This window comes from Prionailurus bengalensis, chromosome B1 (genome assembly GCF_016509475.1).
Source record: "Prionailurus bengalensis isolate Pbe53 chromosome B1, Fcat_Pben_1.1_paternal_pri, whole genome shotgun sequence".
NCBI classification, from domain to species: Eukaryota; Metazoa; Chordata; class Mammalia; order Carnivora; family Felidae; genus Prionailurus; species Prionailurus bengalensis.
The window spans coordinates 20,858,906-20,884,684 of record NC_057344.1 but is presented as its reverse complement, the minus strand read 5'-3'; the positions used below and the strand labels follow the sequence as shown (position 1 = coordinate 20,884,684).

Below are 25,779 nucleotides of genomic sequence, written 5' to 3'. Positions count from 1 at the left end.
CGTTGGCCAATATGGCAGCCCCTAGGCATGTGTGACTATTTACATTTAAGTGAAAATGGTTTAAAATTAAACCCCTTAAAACTCACTTTCTGAGGGCCACTCGCCCTGTTTCACGTGCTCCATTGCCACATGCGGCTCGTGGCTCTCCTGGACGTTGCAGACAGGGACCACGTCCGTCATTACAAAAAGCTCTACTGGACAACATTGCTGTGCACGTGTAGTCACTGTGCTCTCAGGGCCCATGATGACCTCTCTAGAGCCTCCATGGCTGTACGATGCTTCGCTAAAGGCCTCCTCGTATTTGTTCTTAGCGTACTGTGAGCTGAAGTTTTGGGGGCACGATTCCCAAAGCCTGTGGGCTTTGTGGCTCCAGCCCCGATCCCTGCGCTGAGTGAAGGGCCTAAAAATGCACAATGCTTGCTTCGTGTCCAGGCAGGGGCTCTCATGAGCGCTGTCTACATCCTGACTCCCTCCGCCTTTCGGACCTACAGTGACTTAGGCCTAGGACCCAAATGATCTTCTGCGCTGGCCATTAATGAATGCTAGCAAAATCTCGAATGTCTCCCCCCATCCCACCCACACAGCTCCTCTCCAGCCAGAAGATGCATTAGCAGAGCACTCTACCGTGTTGGAGTCACATGTATCTCGTTTCATTTTTACCACACCCCTAGGAACTAAGTAGAAGCTACTTGACCATCTCTGTTTTAGCAATAATGATGCTGACGCTGAGACCTTGAAGGGCAAGGTGACTTGGTCAGGGTTCCATGACTGGTAACGGGGAGTAAAGAGTCAGTCCCTGTTTTTCTGACCTGGGATCTTATGTTCTTACTGCCCTAATCTGTTTCTAGGACAAGGTGGTGGGTAGATTGATAGACAGGGAGAAAGACACTAGCTAGCATCACTGGTGTTGTCAGGCGAATGGCTAACAGTTGTTCATAGGTAATCCCTTCTGATCCTCATTCTGGAATGTGTTGCACAGACTTGCTCATGTGCCTTTAGAGCCTGTTTTTCTGGACAAGGACTGATACCCTATTTCACACTGCAGATTCAAGATTCTTTGCCATGATTAGCACTATCGTGTCCTTCTAAAAGATTGGATTTTGAATTGAAAGTTTGAACTGAAGACTTCGCTTGAGTCGAATGCCCCATGAGGGTTAAAGAGCTCTCTTTGAGTTTTGGAGCTAGGTCCTCGTTCTTAATTTATGGGCAGCTCTTTAGGGAATCAAAGGAAGGCTAAAATATTTACCAAACTATTTACTTCAATTGTGAAGAAACTTGGATCAAAAAGGGGCATGACCTAATGTGTTGTATCATTTTCTCTTTTCTCAATAGCAAGCCAAGAGGCCAGTTGGATTTTCAGTCCAGGGTTTAGCATTTGTCTCCTCAGGCATGGGTGGGTTTGCAAAACCAAGATGAGCTGTTTCGGAAGCTGAGCCTCCTGCTCCTGGCTCCGATTCTTTCAGAACATATGCTTCCCCACGACCCACATAGAGAAACGTCTGGCATTCATTATGTTTGTAGGTTTCCCAGAGTTTGGTTGCAAACACCGTGAAGCCTCTTTTCGACTGTTGTTAATTTGCGTGGTTTTTGATTAAGCAACTGCCACATATTATAATGACTCTTTATCCGAGAGGCTCTCAGAAGGTTTTTCTTTTTATTGAAGTATAATATATACAAAGAAAACTACACAAGTCATAAGTAAATTAACCTCAAATGAATGCACATATTAACTACCATCCAGATCAAGGAGGAGAACACTACTGGCAGTAGAGCTTTCTCATAGCAAAAGGCTTGGGCTCCAATGATCGTATGTAATGAAACCACATTAATGAGCATTTTACTAAATATGGGGCTTGTTGAAATTTGGACTTTGTAGCCTATTTGATTTTTTTTTTTGAAATCTAAATTTCCATGTGCTTAGTTTTCTTAAAGTAACGCTTAGCATTGACTTGAATACATACAAACATGTTTGCAGGAGGCATGTGTACTCTAAATTTTTTTTTAAATTTTTTTTTCAACATTTATTTATTTTTGGGACAGAGAGAGACAGAGCATGAACGGGGGTGGGGCAGAGAGAGAGGGAGACACAGAATCGGAAACAGGCTCCAGGCTCCGAGCCATCAGCCCAGAGCCTGACGCGGGGCTCGAACTCACGGACCGTGAGATCGTGACCTGGCTGAAGTCGGACGCTTAACCGACTGCGCCACCCAGGTGCCCCTCTAAATTTTTTTAAATGAACTTCAGTAAAGTTTTTTGTTGTTGGTAGATGGAATCTGCTTACGAATTTTTTTTTTTTTTCTGTTAAAGCAACTGGTGAGGTCACTTCTTTCAAAGATTGTTTTACAGTAACAAGAAGTAAGACCACATTTTTGTGTTCTAGAATTTGGATTGTTCACTTAATCTACTGGTTTTGTTTATTGGTTCAGTTTCCTCTGTAAAACAAAAGAAAAGTTACTTCTAAATCTTAGAATCAGAAATTCCTGAAGGGCTTTTGTTCAAAAGCTGTCTTTAGTCCTAGAGATTCTGTTCTCTCCAAATGGGGATGTGGAAGCAGAGATTAAGTTGACCCATCCAAGGCCATGTAGACTTACTCTGTGTGAACACATGGGTGTTAGAAACAACATTGACCAAGGTGCCTCTTAACTAAGCCTGAAAGTCAATCTATCATGAATGTGGCGCACATCACCCAGCCTGATAGAAAGCCTTGCAGAAGATGGAGGTTCCCTGAGCCATGGCATACTCCTTGATCTCAGAGCCGGGGAAGGACCTCCATGTCAGTGAATTTGGCACTCCCAGCCAAAGAAATCTTGGCCCACGGAGACATTTGATGTTGTGTCTGAGAATAGGTCACCAACCTAAAACAGCACATGAATGTGGCACAAAGAGGGCTGGTGAAGGAAAAAGCCAGGAATAATGATTTGTATCAGGAACGTTGTGGGAAAAACATAGGAAACAATTAAATGTTGGGGTATGATCAAGTTCAAAGATTTCTCTTAGCAATTCCTGTAGCATTCCCTCACACTAGCATCCAGAACACAGAGGATTCAACGTGCCATGCCAAAAGAAAATTAAAAAAAAAAAAAAAACTCTAACCCACAGTCCCTTGAGCATCCTGAGGAATGAATGTGTGGGCAACCCAGTCCTCGTTTCTCTCACTTCTGTAAGAGCCAGTGCCATCATCTAGAACTTAAGGTATAGGGATAATGATTTCAGGGGAAACTGGAGGATGTAAGAAACGGACTGAATTCCCCAGCCCAGAGTGAGACAAGCAGAATTCAGAACCTGAGGCCACTGGGCCCCTCATCTGTCCTTCCTTAATTCTCTATTAGCTGTGGCAGGAACACCGTCCTCTGGGCTGTAAGGACAGGTGAGGGTACCAGTGCCCTCAGTGACCCGGGCCTCCCAGAGGCTCTGCTGTGCTGGAGAACTGTTCCAGTGACTGAGTACAGGCTTTGGGGCTTCTCCAGAGACACAGCAAATTGTTCACAAGGTTTTGTTTTTTTTTTAAATGTTGATTTGTTTTTGAGAGAGCAAGCCAGGGAGGGGCAGAGGGAGGGGGACAGAGGATCCAAAGCAGGGTCTGTGCTGCAAGCACTGAGCCCCGATGGTGCTGCCGCGGGGCTTGAACTCAGGAACCATGCGATCGCTGACCTGAGCCGAAGTTGGAGGCTCAGCTGACTGAGCCACTCAGGTGCCCCTGCTCACAGGTTTTAAAACTGCTCTTAACCTAAGGAAACCCGTCTCCTTCCCTGCTTCCTTATTGGGGTAATTCATGGGCCTGATTTGGGCTTCAACTAATACCTTTTTGTTGCCTTTAAGGAGATGGGAAGTAAAATCTTTTTCTACAAAAAAGGAAAAGCATTGAAGAGTAGCTTTTTCTATGCGAAAAGACTCAGTATCTGAGTATATTGCCAGTCCCCTCTCTGTGCCCGTAGAATGTAAACATTCTTCAAGCGCTCTTACCTTGTTTCTCCAGAAAAAACAAACCTCTGTCTTTCTCTTCGCAGAGAAAGGAGAACTCTTTGTACCTTCTCCCAGTTACTTTGATGTTGTCTACCTGAACCCGGACAGGCAGGCTGTGGTTCCTTGTCGAGTGACTGTCCCGTCGGCCAGAGTCACCCTCCACAGGGAGTTTCCTGCCAAGGAAATCCCAGCCAATGGGACAGACATTGTTTACGACATGAAGAGGGGCTTTGTGTATCTGCAACCTCATTCCGACCACCAGGGGGTGGTCTACTGCAAGGCGGAGGCTGGGGGCAAGTCTCAGATCTCAGTCAAGTACCAACTACTGTATGTGGAAGGTAAGCCTGCCCTAGACTTCAGTCTCTTCCAGCTGGCCCGTCTCAGGCACTGCTCTTCCAAACTATGGATGGAAATCAGGAGGCACAGAATGCTGTTCTTAAAGGCTCCTCTACTGCACTGCCATTTCTAGAACTGCCTGTGACCCTGAGCTAACACCCCTTGACTCCCTTCACCCATTGCTCGCTCTAGTACTATATCTGTGTGATGTATCAGCAATTCTCCAGTTCTTCCAGCCTCTTAGAACATCTTCTGTGATGAGAGCATCCTCTTTGTTGTGACCCAAATCTGTGGTCTCCTAAGAGCACCATCCCTCGCCAACTGAAGGTCAAGCTCTTCTTGTGTCTCTTCCCCCTTCCTCACCCTCGTTCTCTCATTTGCTCTTAGGAACCTCTGCTCCTCCGAGTCTCGTGGCTCCACCAGCTTTTTCTTCTCCTTTCCATTCATTCCCCTCATTAGCTCATTGTCCTCCTTGTCACTGGGTGACGTCGACATCCACTTGGAGCTCATCCACCTAGTTCACTGACTGCCTCGACCCTCCACCTCAGGCACCCCTCCCTCCCTCAGCCGCACCTTCAGCCTGCCCACAGCTCCACCTGCTCCGACTTGAGAATCACTCACTGAGTCAGACACCAACTTGATGAATGACCTCATCCTTGCCCAGATTGTTGCTCAGTGTTCACTGACTCCTGTGTGTCTGTCCTCATCTTTGCCGTCCACCCCTGGGTTCCCCTCTGCTCTCCCGCCCTCCCCACCCACCCTGCTTGGGGTCCAGGACTCGACATGGCTATGCTCTCTGCCCGTGCCCTCAAGTCTTTGCCCGCCTGTTGTCTTCCCACTGTCCAGGGAAATACCTCCCTAGAGCACATACTTGTACCCTTTCTCCATGCCGAGGGCTCCTGGAAAATCCCATGGATGTGTAAATTCAGTCTCTTCCGATTGGCCTAACTCCCCACTTTTTGAAGGGATTGAAGTATGCTCAAATCTCTCCATTAAACATTGAACTGTTTTTAATGTGATCATTTTAATGTTTATTTTTGAGACAGAGAGAGAAACAGAGTACAAGCAGGGGAGGGGCAGAGGGGCAGAGAGAGAGAGGGAGACACAGAATCCGAAGCAGGCTCCGAGCTGTCAGCACAGAACCTGATGCTGGGCTCGAACTCACCAACTGTGAGGTCATGACCTGAGCCGAGGTCGGACGCTTAACTGAGTGAGCCACCCAGGTACCCCTGGGTTCCCACTTTTCTTAGAACTCTAGTCAGAATCTTCCATGTGGGCTGAGGTGCCCTCGGCCCTCTGCCCTGCTCCACAGCCTGCCTGGCCTTGGTCTACCTCACAGCCGAAGCTCACACAGTGATTCCCCAGGTGACTTCCTGCTTCTCCCTCCGTGCCTGGCAAGCTCACCCTTCAGGTTTTAGTTCAAACATTGTTCCCTCAAGGAAGCCATTCTTGCTTTTCAGGCTACTCTGAACTTGCAGAACATGCTGGTCTTCTTCATAGTACAACCCAAGTTGAACATTAACTAGCCAACTGTTTAGTGTCTGCCTCCTTCAGACCATGAACAGAGGTCCCCAAGGGCTCAGAGACCATGTCTGTGCTGTTCGCTGCTGTAGCCCCTGCTCCTAGCCCATTGGCTTGCTCAAGGCCGCCATCAAAATTATTTAAGTGAACTGACCCCCGTGTTTCTAAAATGCTGTCAAGTAAAGCAAGCAGATGGCAGTAGTTGTACCTTTCCTCCAAACATCCTTTTTCGTTAGATTCAGACTTGCTCCTTTTCCTTCTGAGGATGGACAGCCACACACCTGTCTGGTCCTTTTCACTCCTTCAGCCGCCCTCCTTCCCGCCAGCCTTCTCTATGTTCTGCTCACTCTGTCCCCAAGCACCTTCTTCTCCCTCAACTTCTTTATTCCCCTTATTCCCACAACTTTTAGCCGCCTCCTTTAACATAAATGTAATGGCTGGGCCTGGGGGTTCTGGATGAGCACCCCATTCTGGACTGCCAGTGTGGAGAGGAGGCTTCACCGGAAACCAGAAGTGATGGGATAGTCTAGGCCTGAAGCCGGCTGGGAAGCTGGAAGGAAGGCAGACATGTTAGAGCTCAGTTCCAAGAACAGAATATGCCTCGAGGTTTGTCTTCAACATCATCCCCGTGGATTCTTTCTCACTTTCCCTGTCTCCGGTTGCCTTCCAGTTCCCAGAGGCCCTCCGTCAACAACCATCTTGGCATCCTCAAACAAAGTGAGGAGTGGGGATGACATCAGCGTCCTCTGTACCGTCCTGGGGCAACCTGAGGTCGAGGTGGAATTCAGGTGGATCTATCCAGGACAGAAGGTAAGGGCTGTGCCCCTTCTCAGCCAGCTCAGTAAATTTAGTTTTGTCCTCCAACCCCACCCCCAGGTGAAGAGGTCATAACTTAACGAGTGTGAGAAGTGTGTGAAACTGTATCAGGGGCCAGGTTTTACTTGTTTTCTAAGCTGTTCCAGTAATATTTACAAGTGGCTCTTTTAAAGGACAGGGAAAAAAAAGTGGGTTCCATTAGGCAGTTCAGTGTACCTTCTTTATATGTTATTTTTCTTCATAACCCTTAAGCAGGGACAGAGCCTGAAAGAGAAAGGAGGGGGCTCCCTCTTTCTCCACCCCCATTTCTGGGTCAATTGGAGGCCAACTCGTCTCCCTCAGAGTGTGCTCCCTATACGAGCTATGCCCCGTGGTGAGAACATCCACCAAGTGGGCATATAAACCTAGGCCCTGGCAAAAAGGTGCCGTGAGGCCAGAGATCATTTTAAAATAGACTTTCCATAAGAGCAACAGCCGCACATTTAGCCTCCGTGCCCGTTTTGCTCGCTAAAATAAACAGCTTTGCTACCAACATGGAATAATCCCTTCGTTGCCAGAGAAGATTTGGCCTCCTAAGACATACTCAGTAGCCAATACACTTCTGGCTCAGGGGCTGTGATTGGTGGAAAATAAGTCTCCCTGGAGAAAAAATATTTTCCTGGTAGTAGGTACTTGTTCTTAAAAAGTGTGGTCACACTTTGAAGACATCCATGATTTTCAATGGAAGTGTGTTTTGGTTTTTTGTTTTGTTTTTTGTAATGAGCAGAAAGTGTATTTATTAACACTGGTGATATTACAATCCTGTTCAGCAAATCCAAAACACACAACATTCGGCTCACCATAGTTGGGTGCAGCTTCTCCAAAGTGACCATCTCACTTTCTAGAAATAGGGACTTAGATCATCCAGGGCATCGTGGCATCCATTCTTGGTACAACTTTGCTCCCACTGGAGTCCTTTGGCCTGGCTGTTTGTACTTCTTGCTTCACCAAATCTGAACAATGGGGAGCTCTCATTTACTTACACAGTGAGTGCGTCAGGCTTTTCTGGCTTTAAATTCTTTTTTTTTTAATTTTTATTAAAAAAAATTTTTTTAACGTTTTTGTTCATTTTTGAGACGGAGAGAGACTGAGCATGAGTGGGGGAGGGGCAGAGAGAGAGGGAGACACAGCATCCGAAGCAGGCTCCAAGCTCTGAGCCGTCAGCACAGAGCCTGATGTGGGGCTCAAACTCACAGACTGTGAGATCATGACCTGAGCTGAAGTCGGACGCTTAACCGACTGAGCCACCCAGGTGCCCCAACTGGCTTTAAATTCTATAGTCCCAGAACTATTGAGTGGGCAATGTGAAGGGGGGAGCAGCAGACATTTTTATCCATGTTTCTTGCCTAGTACCAGTTCTATGTTCTTGGGGTTCCAAAAGAATTTAAGTGGAAACTTAGGAGCAAAACAAGCATTCCAAACAGTGTAGTGTTTGCATATAGTGTAAAAGCTCCCCTGTGCTGTATGTACCGAATAGTCTTTAAGGTGTTTGGGCAAGAACCTCCCCCCCCCCCAGTGGTGTGGGGTGAATGGGACCTGTTTACAGCAGCCTATTGCTTGTGCTACAGTGCTTGGGGGTGTTGTTCAACAGGATGAAAGGCCTGTGACAATTCAAGACACTTGGCGGCTGATCCACAGAGAACTGGGGCACACCACAAGAATCTCCCAGAGCATCCTGACAGTTGAAGACGTTGCAACCACTGATGTAGGGTATTACATTTGCACTGCTCGGAATCTCCAAGGGGAGACTACAGTAGCGACCACTGTTGAGTTTTCCTGACTTGGAAAATGAAGTATAATGAATTGAGGGCAAGTTCATTTGTGCACATGGCCGGCTTTGGGGTTCTGGTGACTCCTGCTTTGCCGGAGGCTGCCGTTCAGTGCCAAACCCCGCCCCCTGCCCTGAGAGTCAGACCCAGACGTCCAAACTCAAAGGAAGTCATTCGGTCTAATAGTGTTAACTCCTGACAGAAAGCATGTATTTTGATTGCTTACCTATGTATCTGCACTTCTACTTTTTATAATAAAAAAGCATAGATGTTAACTTTGTATACTCATTTCTATTCAATGGGCAGGTTTGGGTACAAAATGGGCTAAGTGTTCGGTTTTTTGGTTGAAGGATTTGTTGGGGGCACTGCTTGGGTCAATACCAAAGATTCTATTCCATAACACAGGAGATCTAAAAATTAAGTGATATGTGGTTCAACTATATATTCAAAATGATGTGAAGGTATCAAAAACTGAGGCAAACTTGCCCTTTTTTAGGCTGCTGCACTCCAAAGTACTAGCTCTCGATGAGTCATTCAGTAAGAACCAAACGTGTTTTTACAACTTTAACTTTCCATATAGATTTCTGATTCAAGGAAGATTCAGCTTCATTTAGGCTTTTTTACTACCTCCAAAAATATTTGCCCTGTGACTGTTCTCATTTTCTTACCTGATACAGCAGAAATTGTTAGTTCCAGTTTCTCCAGTACCCATAGCTGGGAATTCAGAGAAGCTTACCTGTGAGTCTAGCTCTGTGAGCCAGATTTCAGCCCATGACCAACTGGGTGGTTGCATTGGAAACCCCTGGGGACACAGCTGAAGAGGAGACGAACTGTCACCGGTACCTTGAGAAGGGCTGAAAACTGGGTGACGCTTCAGAGGGTGGAGTAGGTCAGACGTCGCAATCCTTATGTTGAATATTCCAGCATTATTTATTTGATCAAAGTAAAATACACTTTCCATCACTACAAACTGAGCACAACTACGGTTTACACATCCTTATTTTTATGACGTGCCAACGTTTTCTGTCCTACGTGAGAAACATTTGGTTTGAAAAAAAAAAAAAAATCTTAAAGTTCTGTTTTGTTTCCTATCTTCTCTCCTATTGTCTCCCATTCTCTGAAGACATTTTGTATTAATTGTGTAAGATTGATTTCCCCAGACACCTAAATGGTATGGAGGATAGCAGGGAACAGCACAAGAGTTACCATGCCTAGGAGATGGATGGCAAACCCAACTTTGGCTAATGGCATTGAAAACAACGCAGAAGGGCAAGCAGAGAGCTATTCCCGGAGATGGCAGTGAGCCTAAATTCCCATTTATCAGAGGCAAACACGGAAGGTAACATACATAATACACTGCTGGAGGTTAAGGGCTTCAGACACAATCACTAATAAAAACAAGCATGCATCGTGAATATCAGCTTGCTATGTAGCATCCATGTAGATGACAACTCAAATATCCACCTCTAGTATCCTGAATCTGTTCTTACACTACAGGAGTTACTTGTACAGCCACTGGACGTCAGCAACGCGGGTTAGTAAATACTGACATGCAGGGACAGGGAGGTAAAGCCACAGTTCTTCCTTCTACTTCCCCCCAAAGTATCAGAATTGGGGAAGGTAATAAGTTTTGAAAAGAAATTGAATTGCAGCTTGGAGGGCATTGTACACATCACATCTTCCACCTACTGACTGACCATTCTGCTACCTCAAGGACAGAGGATTCCTCCAAGAGGACACAGAAGCTTAGCACTATCTTTCCAGAATGCATTAAGTGCATCATTGCCCTGCACCAGCTGCTCCTACTTAGCCATAAGCACTGAATCCTACCTTACTCCGTTCTACTAGCTAATGCCTTATTCTTCATTCTCTTTAGGGTTTCCCAACATTTTTACTGTCACATCCAGGCCTTGGTTTGTTTGGAAAGTGGTTTTGGCACCTTGATGATGAGCTGGCTCTGGAAAACCTATTCCTTGTCCCAGAGAAGAGTAGGTAGGAGGTAGAAGGTTTGCTTTTGTGGCTCTGGTGAGGGGTGGGGAGTTGGGGGGGGAGGGTGTGTGTGAGGAAGAGGGCAGAAATGAAGACAACGGGAGAGCCAACAATCTGTGGGGATAGCTCAGGTCAAGGTAAAAATAAGGCAGAAGCAAACCCACTGGTCCTGCCCCTTTTCTTTATACAGATTTTTAGAAAAATTAGGGTCTTATATTTGCTCATAGCCTGAGAAAATAGATTGTAGTATAATGTTAGGTTTACAGAGGGAAGTTAAAAACCCACAGAAAAAATCTAGCTAGTTTGAACTGACGTGGCTGAACACTGAGAGACTGCCAGCAAGTTATCGCAGAAGGACAGAGAGCTGTACGGACGTGGACGAGTCCCAGCTCGTCGTGTCATTACCGCTCCCCACTGTCAAGGGCTGAGCCAAGTTGGTGGTAGAGAGTCTTAATGCAAGCAACTACTGCTCATCCCTCTATGGCTTTTGCGGAAGTGCATACACGGACTAGCATTCGGTTAGTACATACCCAGCTGTGTGTGGCACCTGCCTTTCAGGACACAGCGAAGGAGGTGGCATCAGACACGGGACAGTCTGCCGCATCCATTCCACTCACACATCCCCAGTCAGACCAAAACACAAATCCCAAGAAGGTGTCCGCGGTGAAGAACATTATAAAGGTTATACATCTTTATCTTAACAGGCCCCTGAGAGTTTTCTTTCCGCCTTATGCTTAGGTGAAAAAGGCAACAAACAAGACCCTCTTGTTCTTTAAGTGCTTTGTGCAACAGCGTCCGTCCATGCGGATCCGTTCTGAGGTCTTTGGCGAGGGGGCTCTTGGACGGGGTCCAAGTCTTCCTCCAGAGTGTTCCAGTCTCAGAAGGAGCCTCGGGGGCGGCGACTCTCCAGTTCCAGCGTGGTTACTACACGTCCGCTACTGTAGCTCTCACTCCGTCGAGCGTGGTTAGGGTCAGTCCCGCACACCTGTTACAGATGCTTTCCGACAGTCTCCCAGCTTCCAGAAGGCGTCATCTGGGTGAGATGCTGGGGCTGGGGCAGGAGCCGGAGTTCCTCGGTGGCTGGAAGGGGATGGCGGCGGACGTGGGGGACCTCTTAGGGCTGCACAGGTCCCCGTTGTGCAGCTTCCACAGCAGTTCCTCGTTCTCCATGGACAGTCTCTTGTTGACTTTGGACTCCTTCTCCAGGGACTCCTGCAGAACTGCCTGCTCAGTGGAAAGTTGCCTTGAAGACAAAAAAAGAGCCACAAACCATGTGAATCTAAGTTAAAAGTAACTTGAAGAAATTCTTACTATTTAAAAAAAACGTTTATTTTTGAGAGAGAGAATGCAACTGGGGGAGGGGCAGAAAGAGAGGGAGAGAGAGAATCCCAAGCAGGCTCCATGCTGTCAGTGCAGAGCCTGATGTGGGGCTTGAACTCACAAACCATGAGAGCGTGGCCTGAGCCGAAGTCAGACACTCAACCGACTGAGCCACCCAGGTGCCCTGAAAAAATTCTTACCATTTGAGCCCCCAAAACAATCCCTTTGGAACAAAAGGGAATCCTGCACAGAGCTGCAAGATGTGGGGGCTTTGGCTGGTGAAGAAATGCTGGGCACGTGAGCCAAAGGAAGAGCACGTTTGGGGGCGAGTTGATAGTCGGCTAGGTGACCCTCCTACAACTTTCTCCATGTCTTAGGACTGTCTCCTGTTTGGGGCTGTTTGCTAGCTACTCTTGGATGCTCCTTCTCTGATAGCATTCTCAGAGTCAATAAGCCAAGGGTCTCGGGGACGGCTTGCCTATTTAGGGGACAAGCCATTCGGTCCACACCACTGTGGTAAAAGCATGCATGGCTCCAATCCTACTTGCCACATGGAAATCAGTACCTGTTTAACCACACACTTCAACCCCATTTCCAGAGGTACATGCGTGGAGTGCGGTAAGAACGTAACACTGGACGTGGGAGCTCAGGAACAGTAGGGAACAGTAGGGCCATTTTTACCTTGAAATTGCCATGTGCTTGTCCATCCGAGCTTTCAGTTCCTCATTCTCCTGCTGGAATCGCTTCAGTTTGTCAACCAACGCTGTGTTGTTGTCCACCTTGGTGTAAACGAGAATGCCAACATTTTTACATTAAAAATAAAGCCACTCGTTCCCTGAGGCACGTTCCAGACACCAGCACACTTGGAGAGATTTCATTAAGGTAGTTTGAAGATCTACTAACATATCTGTACGCTGACATGCTGTGAAAAGATTCTAAGGCAGCCAACACAAAGCATCTGGATATGTATTTTTAAAAAATGTAAGCTAGGCCGCGTGAAAACTAACAGACCCATGGGTAACTGGTTTGTCCTAGGTCATACTGTTTTTAGAATTGCCCCCCCGAGAATTGGTGCCCTGCCCTGGGCAACACTGGGGGCTGTGCCTCTTTCATAAGTTTCCAGGTGGTGAAATGAAAACAGCAGCCAGCCTGCCTGGGTCTATCAAGGGCACTACAGTTTCCCACAGCCAATTCAGAAGACAAAAAATCCCCATGTTCGATGAAAACTCCTAGTAAGCCTACAGTTCACAATTCTTGGCAGTGTTTTCTATGGCCTTAAATGTGGTTTCCAATCTCTCTCTGGCATTTACCTCTGTAAGTCACAAGGCTCTGTAGAGCATCAGTTGAGAGAAGGGACACTAGAGAAAGCCTCCCTCCTCAGTTCAGTTGGAGATATTTTGTTCTCCTGCTGGCCTGGCCCGGGCTAAACTTTCAAGGAAAAGGAATTGATCAGTGGAGATATTAAAGCATAAAATCCCAGAAGCCATTTAATCACTTAACGTGATGATGAGCTGATCACATCCCATTTACTTTCGAAAGGTAAGATTTGATTACTTGCTTAGGAGGTGAGATCACAGCTCTGTCAATTAATTCTAATCCCTGTCTTTGTAGTGCATGACTAATCTACTCTGATTATGACTTCTTGGTTGGGAGTCCTATTGTCCTTAACGTTTCCTATTACCCAGATCAACAGTGAGGACAAGCCAGTCAGGTGGAATTTCCAAAAAAAAAAAAAAAAAAATGACACTAGATTCTTGTAAGAAAAAGAGAACCTTGGAATTTCCAGTAATTATAAAGGATTTCAAGATAAAACATGAGGTGGGGAAATCTCGAATTAGAGACTGGGCCATGACTGGCCTGATGAGATGATCGCATCCAATTCCTCATTTTATTTATTTTAAAATTTGTTTTTAGTGTTTATTTTTTAGTGAGAGAGCACAAGCAGGAGAGGGGCTGAGAGAGAGGGAGACACAGAATGGGAAGCAGGCTTCAGGCTCTGAGCTGTCAGCATAAAGCCTGACGCAGGTCTCCAACTCATGAACCATGAGATCATGACCTGAGCCAAAGTTGGATGCTTAACCATCTGAGCCATTCAGGCACCCCAATTCCCTCATTTTAAAGGAGAGGGTTTGGAGAGTGTGATGCTAAGTGAAATAAGTCATATAGAGAAAGACAGATACCATATGTTTTCACTCTTATGTGGATCCTGAGAAGCTTAACAGAAGACCATGCGGGAGGGCTGGGGGGGACAAAAAAGAGGTTAGAGAGGGAGGGAGCCAAAACATAAGAGACTCTTAAAAACTGAGAACAAACTGAGGGTTGATGAGGGGGTGGGAGGGAGGGGGGGGTGGGTGATGGGTATTGAGGAGGGCACATGTTGGGATGAACATTGGGTGTTGTGTGGAAACCAATTTGACAATAAATTTCATGTTTAAATAAATAATAAATGAATGAATGAATGAATGAATGAATGAATGAATGAATGAGAGGAAACTAGCCATGGGGACGTCACACAGCTAACCACTGGCAGAATTCATTCTCATACTGAAGCTTTCCTACTGACAAAGCCTCCTTGTTTTCTGAGAGTCTTATTTTCTACAGAGGTTTGGAGCTTACAAACATACCTCATTTTATTGTATTTCACTTCTTTGTGCTTTGCAGAAACTGTGTTTTTTTTTTTTTTTAAATACAAATTGAAGGTGTGTGGCGACCTGTGTCGAGCAAGTCTATTGGTGCCATTTGTCCAACAGCGTTTACTCATTTTAATGTCTCTGTGTCATATTTTGGTAATTCTGGGAATATTTCTAACTTTTTCAATATTATCACATTTGCTGTGGTGACCTGTGATTACAACTCACTGGAAGCTTAAATGGTTAGCATGCTTTTAATTAAGGTCTGTGCACTTTTTTTTTTTTTTTTTTTAAGATACAACACTATTGCACATGAATAGACTTTTCTATGCACCGGGAAACCAAAAAGTTCAATTGAGTCACTTTACTGCAATATTGGCATTGTGGTGGTCTGAAATTGAACCCATGCTATCTTTGACGTATGCTTGTAAATAAAGTAACCCTGGGTTTACTTGTTCTATTAACTCATTCTTCTGCATATGTGTAGGCAATGCTAACTAATACCATGATCCCTCTTGTGCAAGGCAAGAAACAAAAATATTTACGGCTCAACAAAAATTAAAATGTGCTGGTAATTTTACAGTAGAGGCTGTTTTTCATGTATATGGTATTTTGACAAGTTCTGATGCATGGTAGCATATGGGGCAACAAATTATTAACAGGGTTATCTGCACCATCGATGACTGCCAGATTAGCTGAGTTATCAGGCTTGACACAACAGGGTGACCTTTGGCAGGAACTGGTATAAATACTAGGTTGGCCCTGTTAATAATCCCTAAGAGATCTTTTTTCCTTCCTTTAAAAAAAACAAAAACAGGGGCGCCTGGGTGGCTCAGTCGGTTAAGCGTCCGACTTTGGCTCAGGTCATGATCTCACGGTCCGTGAGTTTGAGCCCCGCGTCGGGCTCTGGGCTGATGGCTCGGAGCCTGGAGCCTGCTTCTGATTCTGTGTCCCTCTCTCTCTTCCCCTCCCCCATTTCGTACTCTGTCTCTCTCTGTCTCAAAAATAAATAAACGTTAAAAAATTAAAAAAAAAAAAACAAAAACAAAAACAAAAAAGCAACCTTGAGACACCTGGGTGGCTCAGTCGGTTAAGTGTCTGAATTCAGCTCAGGTCATGATCTCCCGGTCAGTAAGTTTGAGCCCCACATCGGGCTCTGTGCTGACAGCTCAGAGCCTGGAGTCTGCTTTGGATTCTGTCTCCCTCTCTCTCTGCCCTTCCCCTGCTCACACTCTGTCTCTCTCAGAAGTAAACATTAAAAATTTTTAAAATCCGTAAAAGTAAAGAATGGAAGGAAAGGAAAGGAAGGAAAGAAGGGAAGGGAAAAAAGAAAGAAAAATTAAAAAACATAAAACAAAACTGCCCAGCAATTCAAAATGCCCGTAGATCCAGACAGGGGCTCCGCCCTCAACTCCCTCAATAGAGATGTAATGATGTCTCTATAAGAAAACTGAACCAAACACCAAAACCCAAATGAACAAAAAAGCAAACAAAGAGTGACCTCCAGGCTCCCTACTGTCCAGAGCCGGTTTGGGCACTCACTCACTCAACAATGAGTCACTCATAACTAGGGGACAAGGGACAAGCACAGTGAGGCAGCTGGGATAGTCAAGAGCAAAGTACGCAACGGCTGGGACCACGTAAGCTGCCTTGCCAAACCCTGCCCCCTTGGTGAGACTCCTGGCCACCAGCCACTGAGCTCCGGGCCTGGGCACACCGCTCACACACGGCCTCGTGGCTGTGGACTCGTCACTGGCTAACATAAGGGCTCTGTCCTAGAGGCCACAAGCTAAGCTTCATTCATATTTTTCATAAGGCTTGCATTTGTCCAACCGAGTTAATGTCATTAGAGTACAGCTCTTTTATCACATTCTAATTCACGACAAAGATGAAGAATCGAGACAGCAAACTGAATTGCCCTAATGTGATTAACTTACATAGTCATCTGTTTCGGGCATAGGACACCAGCTCAGAGTTGGTGATTATTAAAGTACTGATTTTACGATATTTTTAAATTCTTCTTAGGTGGGTTAAGATTCACAGACCACTTGAAATGGAAGCCTAATTTGTTTGTTGTGCCTTTTCCAAGGACCCAAATTCTGTTTTACATGTTCCTTGCAAAAAAAAAGTTCCAAAAGGAAGCAATACATAAGCCTGGAGCAAACACACAGAAGGAAATGTGCCTTCTTTTACCTTGTGCACATTTCCAAGTATCTGTAAGTAGCAGTTAAAACCACTCCACAGTTGTAGTTCAGAGCCCAGTTCCTATTCCACAGACATTGTTCTATTGGGTCAAACTCTGAAAGAAACATACCAGTTTCTCCATTTTCATTAACTTGACGTCCTGCTGATGCAGTTTTTCATTCTTGATCTCCAGCACGGCTTTCAGGCTTTCTAACTCTTGCTCCAGGTACATGATCTGAGGGTTCTTCTGGAATAGACACAGCAGAGCACAGCTTTGACTCATCACATAACACAAGGTGTTCAAATTCTTAACCCAGTCTTTGATGAGATTTAGAACCTGAGCAAACAGGTAGCAAGAGATTTCTACCTTCTTACAGCTGCTTCACAGAAAGGTAAAAAGAAAAGAGAACTACAAGCCCAAAGTCTTCGGTTCTAAGAACATAAGAAAACGTTTCACCTTTGAAAATCTCACTCATTTATCAAGAATTCATTTATCAGGAACTTAAGATCGAAAAATATTTTACTGGAAGAGGAAAAAAAAAACCATTGCTTATAATACAAAATGACTGTCAATAGGGATGAGGCCATTACAAGCCCTTTCCTGGTGTTTGGAGGGGAAAAAAGGCAACAGCTGTTCTCTCAACAAAGTTAGTCAACAGATCAGGAATAAAAAGGCAGTTTATTTATAGTGCTCTCTGGAAAACGACAAAATAACTATAATGTTCTGAGTCTTTTGGATTTTTATTATGATGGGATTATACCCGCCTGGCCATACTTCTCTTTTACACGTTTTGTCTATTTTAATATGCACCATTAAAATGCTGTCCAAGATGGGTGGCTCAGTTGATGGAGTGTCTGACTTTGGCTCAGTTCGTGAGTTCGAGTCCTGAATTGGGCTTGTCGCTGACAGTGTGGAGCCTGCTTGGAATTCTCCCTCTCTCCCCCTCTCTCTGCCCCTCCCCTGCTTTCTCTCTCTCCCTCCTCTCTCTCTCTCTCTCAAAATAAATAAATAAACTTTAAAAAATAAAATAAAATGCTGTCCGAGGTAAAAAAAGGGGAGATGTTCTCTTAGACCACACCACTAAGGTGGAATCCTGGCTCCTTGCTTTATTTCTGGACATCCAAGTGAACCATCCAAAATGTCTGATACGAACAAACAGCGCAAGATCTATTGATCACATGTTGAATGAATGAGGGGCTTTCTTAGACAAGTATCAGTGGTGTCGATCATCCAAACTATCCTTCTGGGCAGTGGTTAATGCTCTGGACCAATCCTTAGGGAAGACCAGGTAATGAATCTTCAGGGATTACCTATTCAAACACTTCACTACACAGGAGACTGTGAGTTCCACAACCCAGGCAACCCGTTTTGGGAATGTGCCAGAGCCAAAAAGTTCCCGGGGCAGGGATCACACCCAGGTCTGTATCACTAGAGCTCTTTCCAAAATTTCCTAAGTCTCATACACTGTCATCCTTTTACATATGAGGGTTGTTTTTGTTTTTGTTTTTGTTTTTTTTTTGTTTTTGTTTTTGTTTTTTTTTTGCCCTGAAGATAGAAAATCCTATCTTTTGTTAAAAGGAAACAGTGTAATTTACTCTGTCATTTTTTAATTTATTTTTTTATGTTTCTTTATTTTCAAAAAGAAAAAAAGAGGATGATCAGGGAAGAGGCAGAGAGAGAGAGACACACAGAGAGTATCCCAAGCAGGTTCTGTGCTGTCAGTGCAGAGCCTGATGTGGGGCTTGAACTCACCAACCAGGAGATCATGACCTGAGCTGAAATCAAGAGTCAGAAGCTTGGTGAGCCACCCAGGTGTCCCTACTTTGTTGATTTTTAAAAATTAGAGCATCCAGAGCCCTGCTCCCACTTCTCTGCCCGCCTGTCCCTTTCTCAAATGTGCTCTCCCACAACAGCAGGGAGGCAGGAGATAACCCCGCCTTCCTCAATCTGCTTCCATTAGTTTTCAAAAGCTGCTGCACTTCCAGGAAGCTCTTTAAAAATCTGCTCCTCGAACCCTGTGTAAGGTTTACAGCCTGCATTTAAGTCTAGATTTTTTGTTGTGTTTTGTTTTAAATCATTGCTTTGTCCAAGAATCTTCCAGAATAAATAGCTTTGAAGCTGCACTGAATATGACCTCATCTAATTGCATTCAAATGTCTAAGAGGGTACCCAGAGACATCAGCAAAAGAGTTCACTGAGAGACCCACACACGTGTGCTTCTTGAGCCGGCAGATTCTAAGTGGGAAATAACTTTTCCTGCAGCTCCGTGCACACATGTATGGAATGAAAACGGTGGCACCGAAGACAGAAACAGGAAACATTTTTTAAATTCTCAAAAGTAGGATGGGGGCAGGGGAGTAGGGATACAAGTTCCAAGAGAAAGCTGAGCTTACAAGATAAATCTGTACTTTTCGAAAGGGAGGATTACCCCTATGACCCACTGCTGAGACATAACAAGGCAAAGGATGAAATGCCTGTATGATTACAATATGCATCAACCTTGACAACATAAGCTGAGCGAAAGAAGCCAGACACAAAAGGCCACACAGAACACGATTCCATTTATATGAACCTCCAGAGTAGGAAACTCCATGGAGACAGAAAGAAGTCTGGGGTTTCCCTAGGGCTGGGGGGTTTCGGGGGTGGGGGGAGGAAGGTGAAATGACTGCGAACGGGCACAGGGTTTCTTTTTGAGGAGACAAAATGTTCTGTAATTAGATAATGGTGACCAACGCACAACTTGCAAATCACTGAACTGTACACTGAAAAGGGTATTACTTTTTTTTTTTTTTAAAGGGGGCACCTGGGTGGCTCAGTGGGTTGAGCGCTGACTGGCTCACATCATGATCTCACGGCTCATGAGTTTGAACTCCGCATCAGGCTCTGTGTTGACAGCTCAGAGCCTGGAGCCTGCTTCGGATCTTGTCTCTGTCTCTCTCTCTCTGCCCCTCCCCCACTCTGTCTCTCAAAAATATAAAAAAAAAATTAAAAGGGTGAATGTCGTGGTATGTCGATTATATCTCAGGCTACCAGTTAGTTTAAAAACAAACAAACAAACAAAGAGTAGTCCTCACATGAAACCCTGATGCTCACTGACAGTTGTCCTGTCTTCCTGAAGTTATTAGCCTAGACTGCTTGCAATCTACTGGGCTTGACCTGTATGTGGTTCTTAGAATTTCTAAAAGGACACCAAGAAACAAGCCAGTTTAAAAATCACTCTGCAATTTGGAGAAGGATTCCAAACCCCTATTATTTCTCTAGCTGCTGAACACTGACTGGACCCTAAAAGGCAGCTGAGCAGAAGGAAACTCAGGAGTGATGGAGAAGCACACACAACTTACTAAATTTGCTTTCTCTCTTGATATTCTTTTTTGTTCTTCTGATTTCAACTTTTCATTTAAAGCATCATTTTCACTCTTCAGATCACTGATTTGTTTCTAAAACAAACAATGAAATGTGGAACACAAGTTAACAAGCAGACACCAGAAACACAGCAAATGTACACAGAAACATTACCCAAACCACAGGAACCTCAAGAATGAGGACACTTTTGGGGGGCGGGGCTAAGTGAGATGTACTCACCTCTAATGATTCCTGCTTCTCAAAAAGCATATCCTCGAGGGATTTCTTTTCTATTTCATGGCTTTTCTTGATTTCTGGAAAGAAGTAATTTTTGGGAGGCAACGACATCATATAAGATCACTGTATTCTACAGTTGTTAAAGCACGTAGATGTAAGAGTTAATTAAGAAGCAGTATGACTATGTTACTTTATAAGATGTTATTATACAAATTAAACCATCTGTTCTCAGATTAGCCCTATGAAGGGAGTAGGGCAGATATATTTCCATTTTATGACGGAGAACATGGAGGCCCACAGAAGCCCAGAGGCCTTAGGAAACACAGAGAATCCTTCTCAGAGGAGGGCCTCAAACACTGGCCTGCACACTCCTGCTCTGGAATTTCTCTGCACTTTTCCATTTGCTCTTCATGACCCAAACAGAAGTCTAAAACTAAACCCATTTCAGGGGCACCTGGGTGGCTCAGTGGGTTGAATGTCCAACTTCAGCTCAGATCACGATCTCGCGGTTCATGAGTTCAAGCCCCACATCGGGCTCTGTGCTGACAACTTAGAGCCTGGAGTCTGCTTCAGATTCCATCTCCTTCTCTCTCTGCCCCTCCCCTACTCACACTCTGTATCTCTCTCTCTCAAAAATAAACATTAAAAAAAAAATAAAAACCATTTCTAGCATGAAGGAAGAACAACATTTACTAAATGTCTACCCTGGACCACTTTTATATGTTCTCTAACTTCACACGACAACTATTTTTCTGACAAGAAAAACCTCTGCCAAAGGTCACCCAGCCAGTTCTAACCCCTTGCCCACATGCTTCTCTGTGGGAAGCATGGAGCTAAGTGCAACAACTTCTGCGGTACTCTGTGTTCTGGAAGCAATGGCTCCTTCTTCTCCTTCTACTTCAACCCTTCCGCTCATGATGAACCGAGCAAAACAAATTCTTTCTTGATTCAAAAAGCGCCATCTGCATTTCACAGCATCCTTGTACAACTTGAGTTGGTGAGCGAGGGTGCTCAGCATGGATCCTTTATTGTGGCCAGGATGTAAACGAACACTTTTAACTTCTCAGGACCTCAACTGGTAAAGAACAATTACTACCAAAAAGGCCTTTACATTCTTTAAAATCCATCCTATTTCTTCAAAGGCTGGCATCTGTGACAAACTATTATTTGCATCCTAAGGGGAAAAGGGCATCTGCTAACAATGAACAATGCAAAAAGAAAGCAAAAACACTCCACACTGAATACCACAGGGTATTCTCTGGAAAGGAAGTTTATGAATCATTTCCGTTTTAAAACATATCATGCTGTTCCATTAGACCTGATTCTATTTTTTTTTTTTTTTAAAGCATTCTTGCCTGAAAGGGAGGTTTCATAGGCTTTCTTCAACAATTCAATTTTCTCTGAGTGGCTAGCTTCAATTTCCAGCTTCGAGGTTTCATGGGCAGCATTTAAGTTGTCAAACTAGAAGAAAAAAAAAAACAAACAAACCGAAACAATACTTTACCAGTAAAGTTAAAAGTCTTAAGTTGAATAGTAAGCAGCAACGTTAGGAGATTTGACTCATAAGCTTGCATTCAAGTTACAGGGCTGCCCAACACATGAAAAGAACCACCCGACTTGGGGACTTGGGTCTGCCACTCCCAATTCTCCACTCTGTTTTTACCCCCCACCCCCCCCCAACCCCGCCCCAGGGGGGAGTCCAAGCACACGAGTTCTCCAGGGTTCATGGATGGAAATGGCCAAGTCCATCATAAGGAATGAGGATATATTTCACAGTGATAGGACCACATAAGATCCACGCCTGTCATATCGGCCTTTATGTATCCTCAGTCCCTAGCACATGCCCGGCGTAGGCATTCGGTAAATATTTGCTAAAGGAAAAACTGATTTTAAAGGGGAGCAAGGAAATTGAAGACAAGTTCATGATACAAGGATATGTGAAAAATATGGGTTATTCAATGCCATTTTAAAAAATAAAAAATTCACAATAATTTTTTTGCAGTATAACATCAGAATGCAAAGGGATTACTTCCAGGTAGTAGGGTAAAGGGTGGCTTTTTTGGTTTTTTGTTTTTACTTTTCTTTCTTTTGTCTTCCTTTCTTTCACCCAATATTGCTTTGATCATAAGGGAAAAAATAATTGAAAAACCCCTTTTCACTTATTTAAATAAACAAAGGGAAGTTCAAAGGAAATTCATCATCAAACAACAATCAGAATTCAAATAAACAGCCACGATGGAGAACACGCTCAGGCTCCAAAAGCACAGACCTGCTCTTGCAGTTGGTTTTTGTACTTCTCCGCTTCTTCGATGTAAATGTTCTGGAGCTTTTCACACTCCCCGGTGTAAAATTCTTTAAGCCGATTCTCTAGCTCTGTTAGATCGGTCTGGTGCTGCTGGTTCAGCTTCTGCACAAATCCTTCATAAGCTATTTGCAACTCATTTCTGGCTTTTTCTAATTTCTCACAGGTCGATGAAGCAGTGACTGAAAAGAGATGAAAAAAGGGAAAAGATATTTAAACTGCTAAATGTCCTAAAATCCTAACATTCAAGCACAGGTGTGAGGACTCTGGAAACATTAACACAGTGCTCACAGTACTCAGTTCTCTCTTGACCAGACTTTCAAAGGTAATAGTATAGAAGTGAACAGTAAATAAGAACAAGAGCAAATGGTCGCTGGCAACCCCCCACCCCCAAAACCAACCCAAACCAAAAACAAACAAAAAAACCCCACACAATCATCTAGCAAGAAGTAACAGAAGTACTTGAGAACCAGGTTTCCAAGGGAGGATCACCCTTTTGTATGTTGCCCAATCAGTGCGGGGGCCATAAGGAGAGGAGGCTCTGATTGGCTGAGGCGTCTCTAAGGTTGGCCAGCCAGTAGGGAGACGCTAAGACACAGAGGAACAGGGAAGACCAGAGAGAAGAAATAAACGGATTTTAATCTTCCACTTAATTTGAGCTGATTTCAAAAGTACAGTAACGAAAACAAAGTATTAGAATATGTTGAACACAAATGACCAGGGCATAAAAACTTCAGGAAAAACACATTTTAAAAGCTATCATATAAATATATCGTTTATATTGTTGATATATACAGGTTGATATTTTTAAAAGGCAAAGTTATCTGAAAAACAGAATTTGAAATTGGAGCATCTTACTTTTTCGCCACCACTACTGCAAACACATAATCGTTAACGAAAAATTTTCAGATTTGCACATAAAGGCATATAATACAACCACATTGTAATAAATCTTGGAAGATCTCGATCATTTGTCAGGAGTTTGACTCTGGCCTTTTTTAACCTTCCTTCACTGACATTCAATACAGGTGAAACCAGTGCTACTCTGTCAGAATTCGTGTTCTCAATAGCCTAAAGCACCCATGGACTAATACAGAGTACTGGTACATCTGTTGTTAATCCTTACCTCCCTTTTGGCAAGCAATATAGATTTCTGGAATTGTGGAAGAAATAAGATTGTTTTAGGGCAGAGAAAGGACAGTTTAGTTTAATGATAATTCTAGCTAAGTAATGTGGAACTGGCTGGCTCCTGGGATGAATTTCCAGCAAAGAGGTAGACTTGTCTTCATGGTTTCTTAGGAACATGCCATGTAGTGGTAGAAATATTAGTCACTTGTCTCCTATTAGTATTCTTTCAGAGGCAAAATGGACCATATTGAATAATGACAAGAATAGCTTCTTCTAAAGAGAACCATTAAAATTCAAATAAATCCATAAATACTTATTGAAGGGGAAAGGAACATAAAAAAAAATAAAAACTACTACTCAGTGAATGGCGCTCCTCACACGTTATCTTGTCTACCTCTCCCAGAAGTCCTGTGAGAACCTTGTTACAAAATGAATAAGGAAGTCAACACAGGGGGTACACAATTTGCCTATAAGCACACAGCTAAATAAGTGGCAGGAGACTGGACTGTTGTAAGCAGTTTGGATACTGATTGTCTACATCCAAAGCCTGTGCTTCTCCCCCACCCCACCCAGCTGTCTTTTGTGCCAGAGACTGGAGAGAAACAACATGGAGCCTCTCCTTGGGAGGCTCATTGTCTAATTGAGAAGATATACACTTCTGAGAAACAATACAGGGAAGTACCTATGGGTCTAATAAATGGCGCTCACAATGGTTTACACCCAGCTATGACGGTATGGAAGTTGGGGTCTTAAATTTCTTTAAGTTGTGGTAAAATGTAGGTAACATCAGTACCTCAGATAAATGGAATCATACAGAACCTGCCCTTTTGTGCCAGGCTCATTTCACTCAGCAGCATGTCTTCAAGGGTCATATGTATGTTGTGGTATGTGTCAGAATTCGCTTCCTTTTGAAAACTGGATAATGGTCCATTGTGCATATAGACCACATTTTGTTTACCATTCATCTGTCAAAGGACACTTGGGTTACTTCCACCTGTGGGCTGTTGGGAACGCTGTTATAAACATGGGTGCACAGACATCTGTCCAGGTCCCTGTCTTAGTTCTTTTGAGTATATTCCTGGAAGTGGACTTGCTGGGTCATATGGTAATTCTGTTATTATCTGAGCCAACACCGTCCTGTTTTCCATGACAGCTACACCATTTTTCATTCCCACCCGCAGTACACAATGGTTCCAATTCCTCCACACTTTCACCAAAAATTGTTTTCTTTTCTTGTATTATTTTTTATAAGCCATTCTAATGGGCGTGAAATGGCAGCTCACTGGTTCTGATCTGGTCAGTTTTTTTTTTTTTTTTAAATTGAGCCACGTGACATAAATGCCATCCTGATACTGAGGGTGAAAACTATTCTACCATGAACAAAGGTGGGAGACTGCATGGCGTGCCTTGGGGACTAGAACTTTCACAAAGCATAACAACTGGAGATAAGACCCAAAGAGGTAGATGGAGGCCAGATTATTGGGGTCATCAAATGCAGTACAGACTGACAATTCAGTCCCTTGGAACTAAATTTTGGAAGTTATTATTATTTTTTCTTTAAAAGAGTAAAAGATAATGGTGATGTGGATGGTTACATAACACTCTTCACTTTTCCTTTTTATTGTACTAATTATTTACCAAAGGAGGGGAAAAAATGATTCAAGAAGGCAAATGTTAGTCAAACAGGTACACACAACATTAGCTTCCACTAACCTTCCCAAGTACACAAACAAAATGATGGCCCCACAAGCTTTCTTGTGGGAATCTACATTATAACACTCTATGAAAGAAGATGACAGAAAAATATTTTGCAAGCACTCAATGAAGATGTCCAATAGCTTTCTTATTGGTTTCATGTCGTTTTTACTTAATTCTCTTGGAATTTCAGAGATCAGCCAAAAAAAAAAAAAAAAAACCAATAGTATGATCGCAGCCCATCTGAAAGCTCATATCAGAGACAGAAATATCTAAGTGAACCAGAAACTAGAAGATCATCTATATGAAGTTAATAGTATGCTACACCCGCCCAATTTTAACACATTTGTTTGTAATGAAACAACGGTCAGTTTGAACGTATATCTACAGTACATCTGGGTTTAAAATCAAATAGGATATCTGGAAATCCTCTCACATTAGCCACCGGACAGGGCGTTTCCTGTTTAAAAAAAAAAAAAAAGAGAAAAGAAAAGAAATAACAGAAGA

General features: G+C 43.9%; 2 protein-coding genes across 8 annotated transcripts in view; one reads left to right on the top strand and one right to left on the bottom strand.

Annotated features, from left to right (window-relative positions):
- The window catches only part of PDGFRL (platelet derived growth factor receptor like), a 70,874-nt gene extending 62,155 nt beyond the window's left edge, over window positions 1–8,719 (top strand). Inside the window, exons 4-6 of the mRNA XM_043560029.1 lie at window positions 4,008–4,301; window positions 6,491–6,630; window positions 8,267–8,719. Coding sequence (XP_043415964.1) covers window positions 4,008–4,301; window positions 6,491–6,630; window positions 8,267–8,455 — 623 coding nt within the window. The 3' untranslated portion in view covers window positions 8,456–8,719. The remainder of the gene's footprint in view (window positions 1–4,007; window positions 4,302–6,490; window positions 6,631–8,266) is intronic.
- A 636-nt stretch (window positions 8,720–9,355) lies between these two features.
- Window positions 9,356–25,779, bottom strand: part of MTUS1 (microtubule associated scaffold protein 1) — a 172,172-nt gene continuing 155,748 nt past the window's right edge. For 6 of the 7 annotated variants that reach the window (XM_043559987.1, XM_043559960.1, XM_043559978.1 and 3 more), the window contains 7 exons: window positions 22,417–22,631; window positions 21,503–21,608; window positions 20,151–20,224; window positions 19,910–20,005; window positions 16,698–16,814; window positions 12,435–12,532; window positions 9,356–11,676 (listed from right to left, as the gene is read on the bottom strand). In XM_043559987.1, the coding sequence (XP_043415922.1) occupies window positions 11,463–11,676; window positions 12,435–12,532; window positions 16,698–16,814; window positions 19,910–20,005; window positions 20,151–20,224; window positions 21,503–21,608; window positions 22,417–22,631 (920 nt within the window). In that variant the 3' untranslated portion in view covers window positions 9,356–11,462. The remainder of the gene's footprint in view (window positions 11,677–12,434; window positions 12,533–16,697; window positions 16,815–19,909; window positions 20,006–20,150; window positions 20,225–21,502; window positions 21,609–22,416; window positions 22,632–25,779) is intronic. The other variant, XM_043559969.1, reaches the window with a different exon arrangement.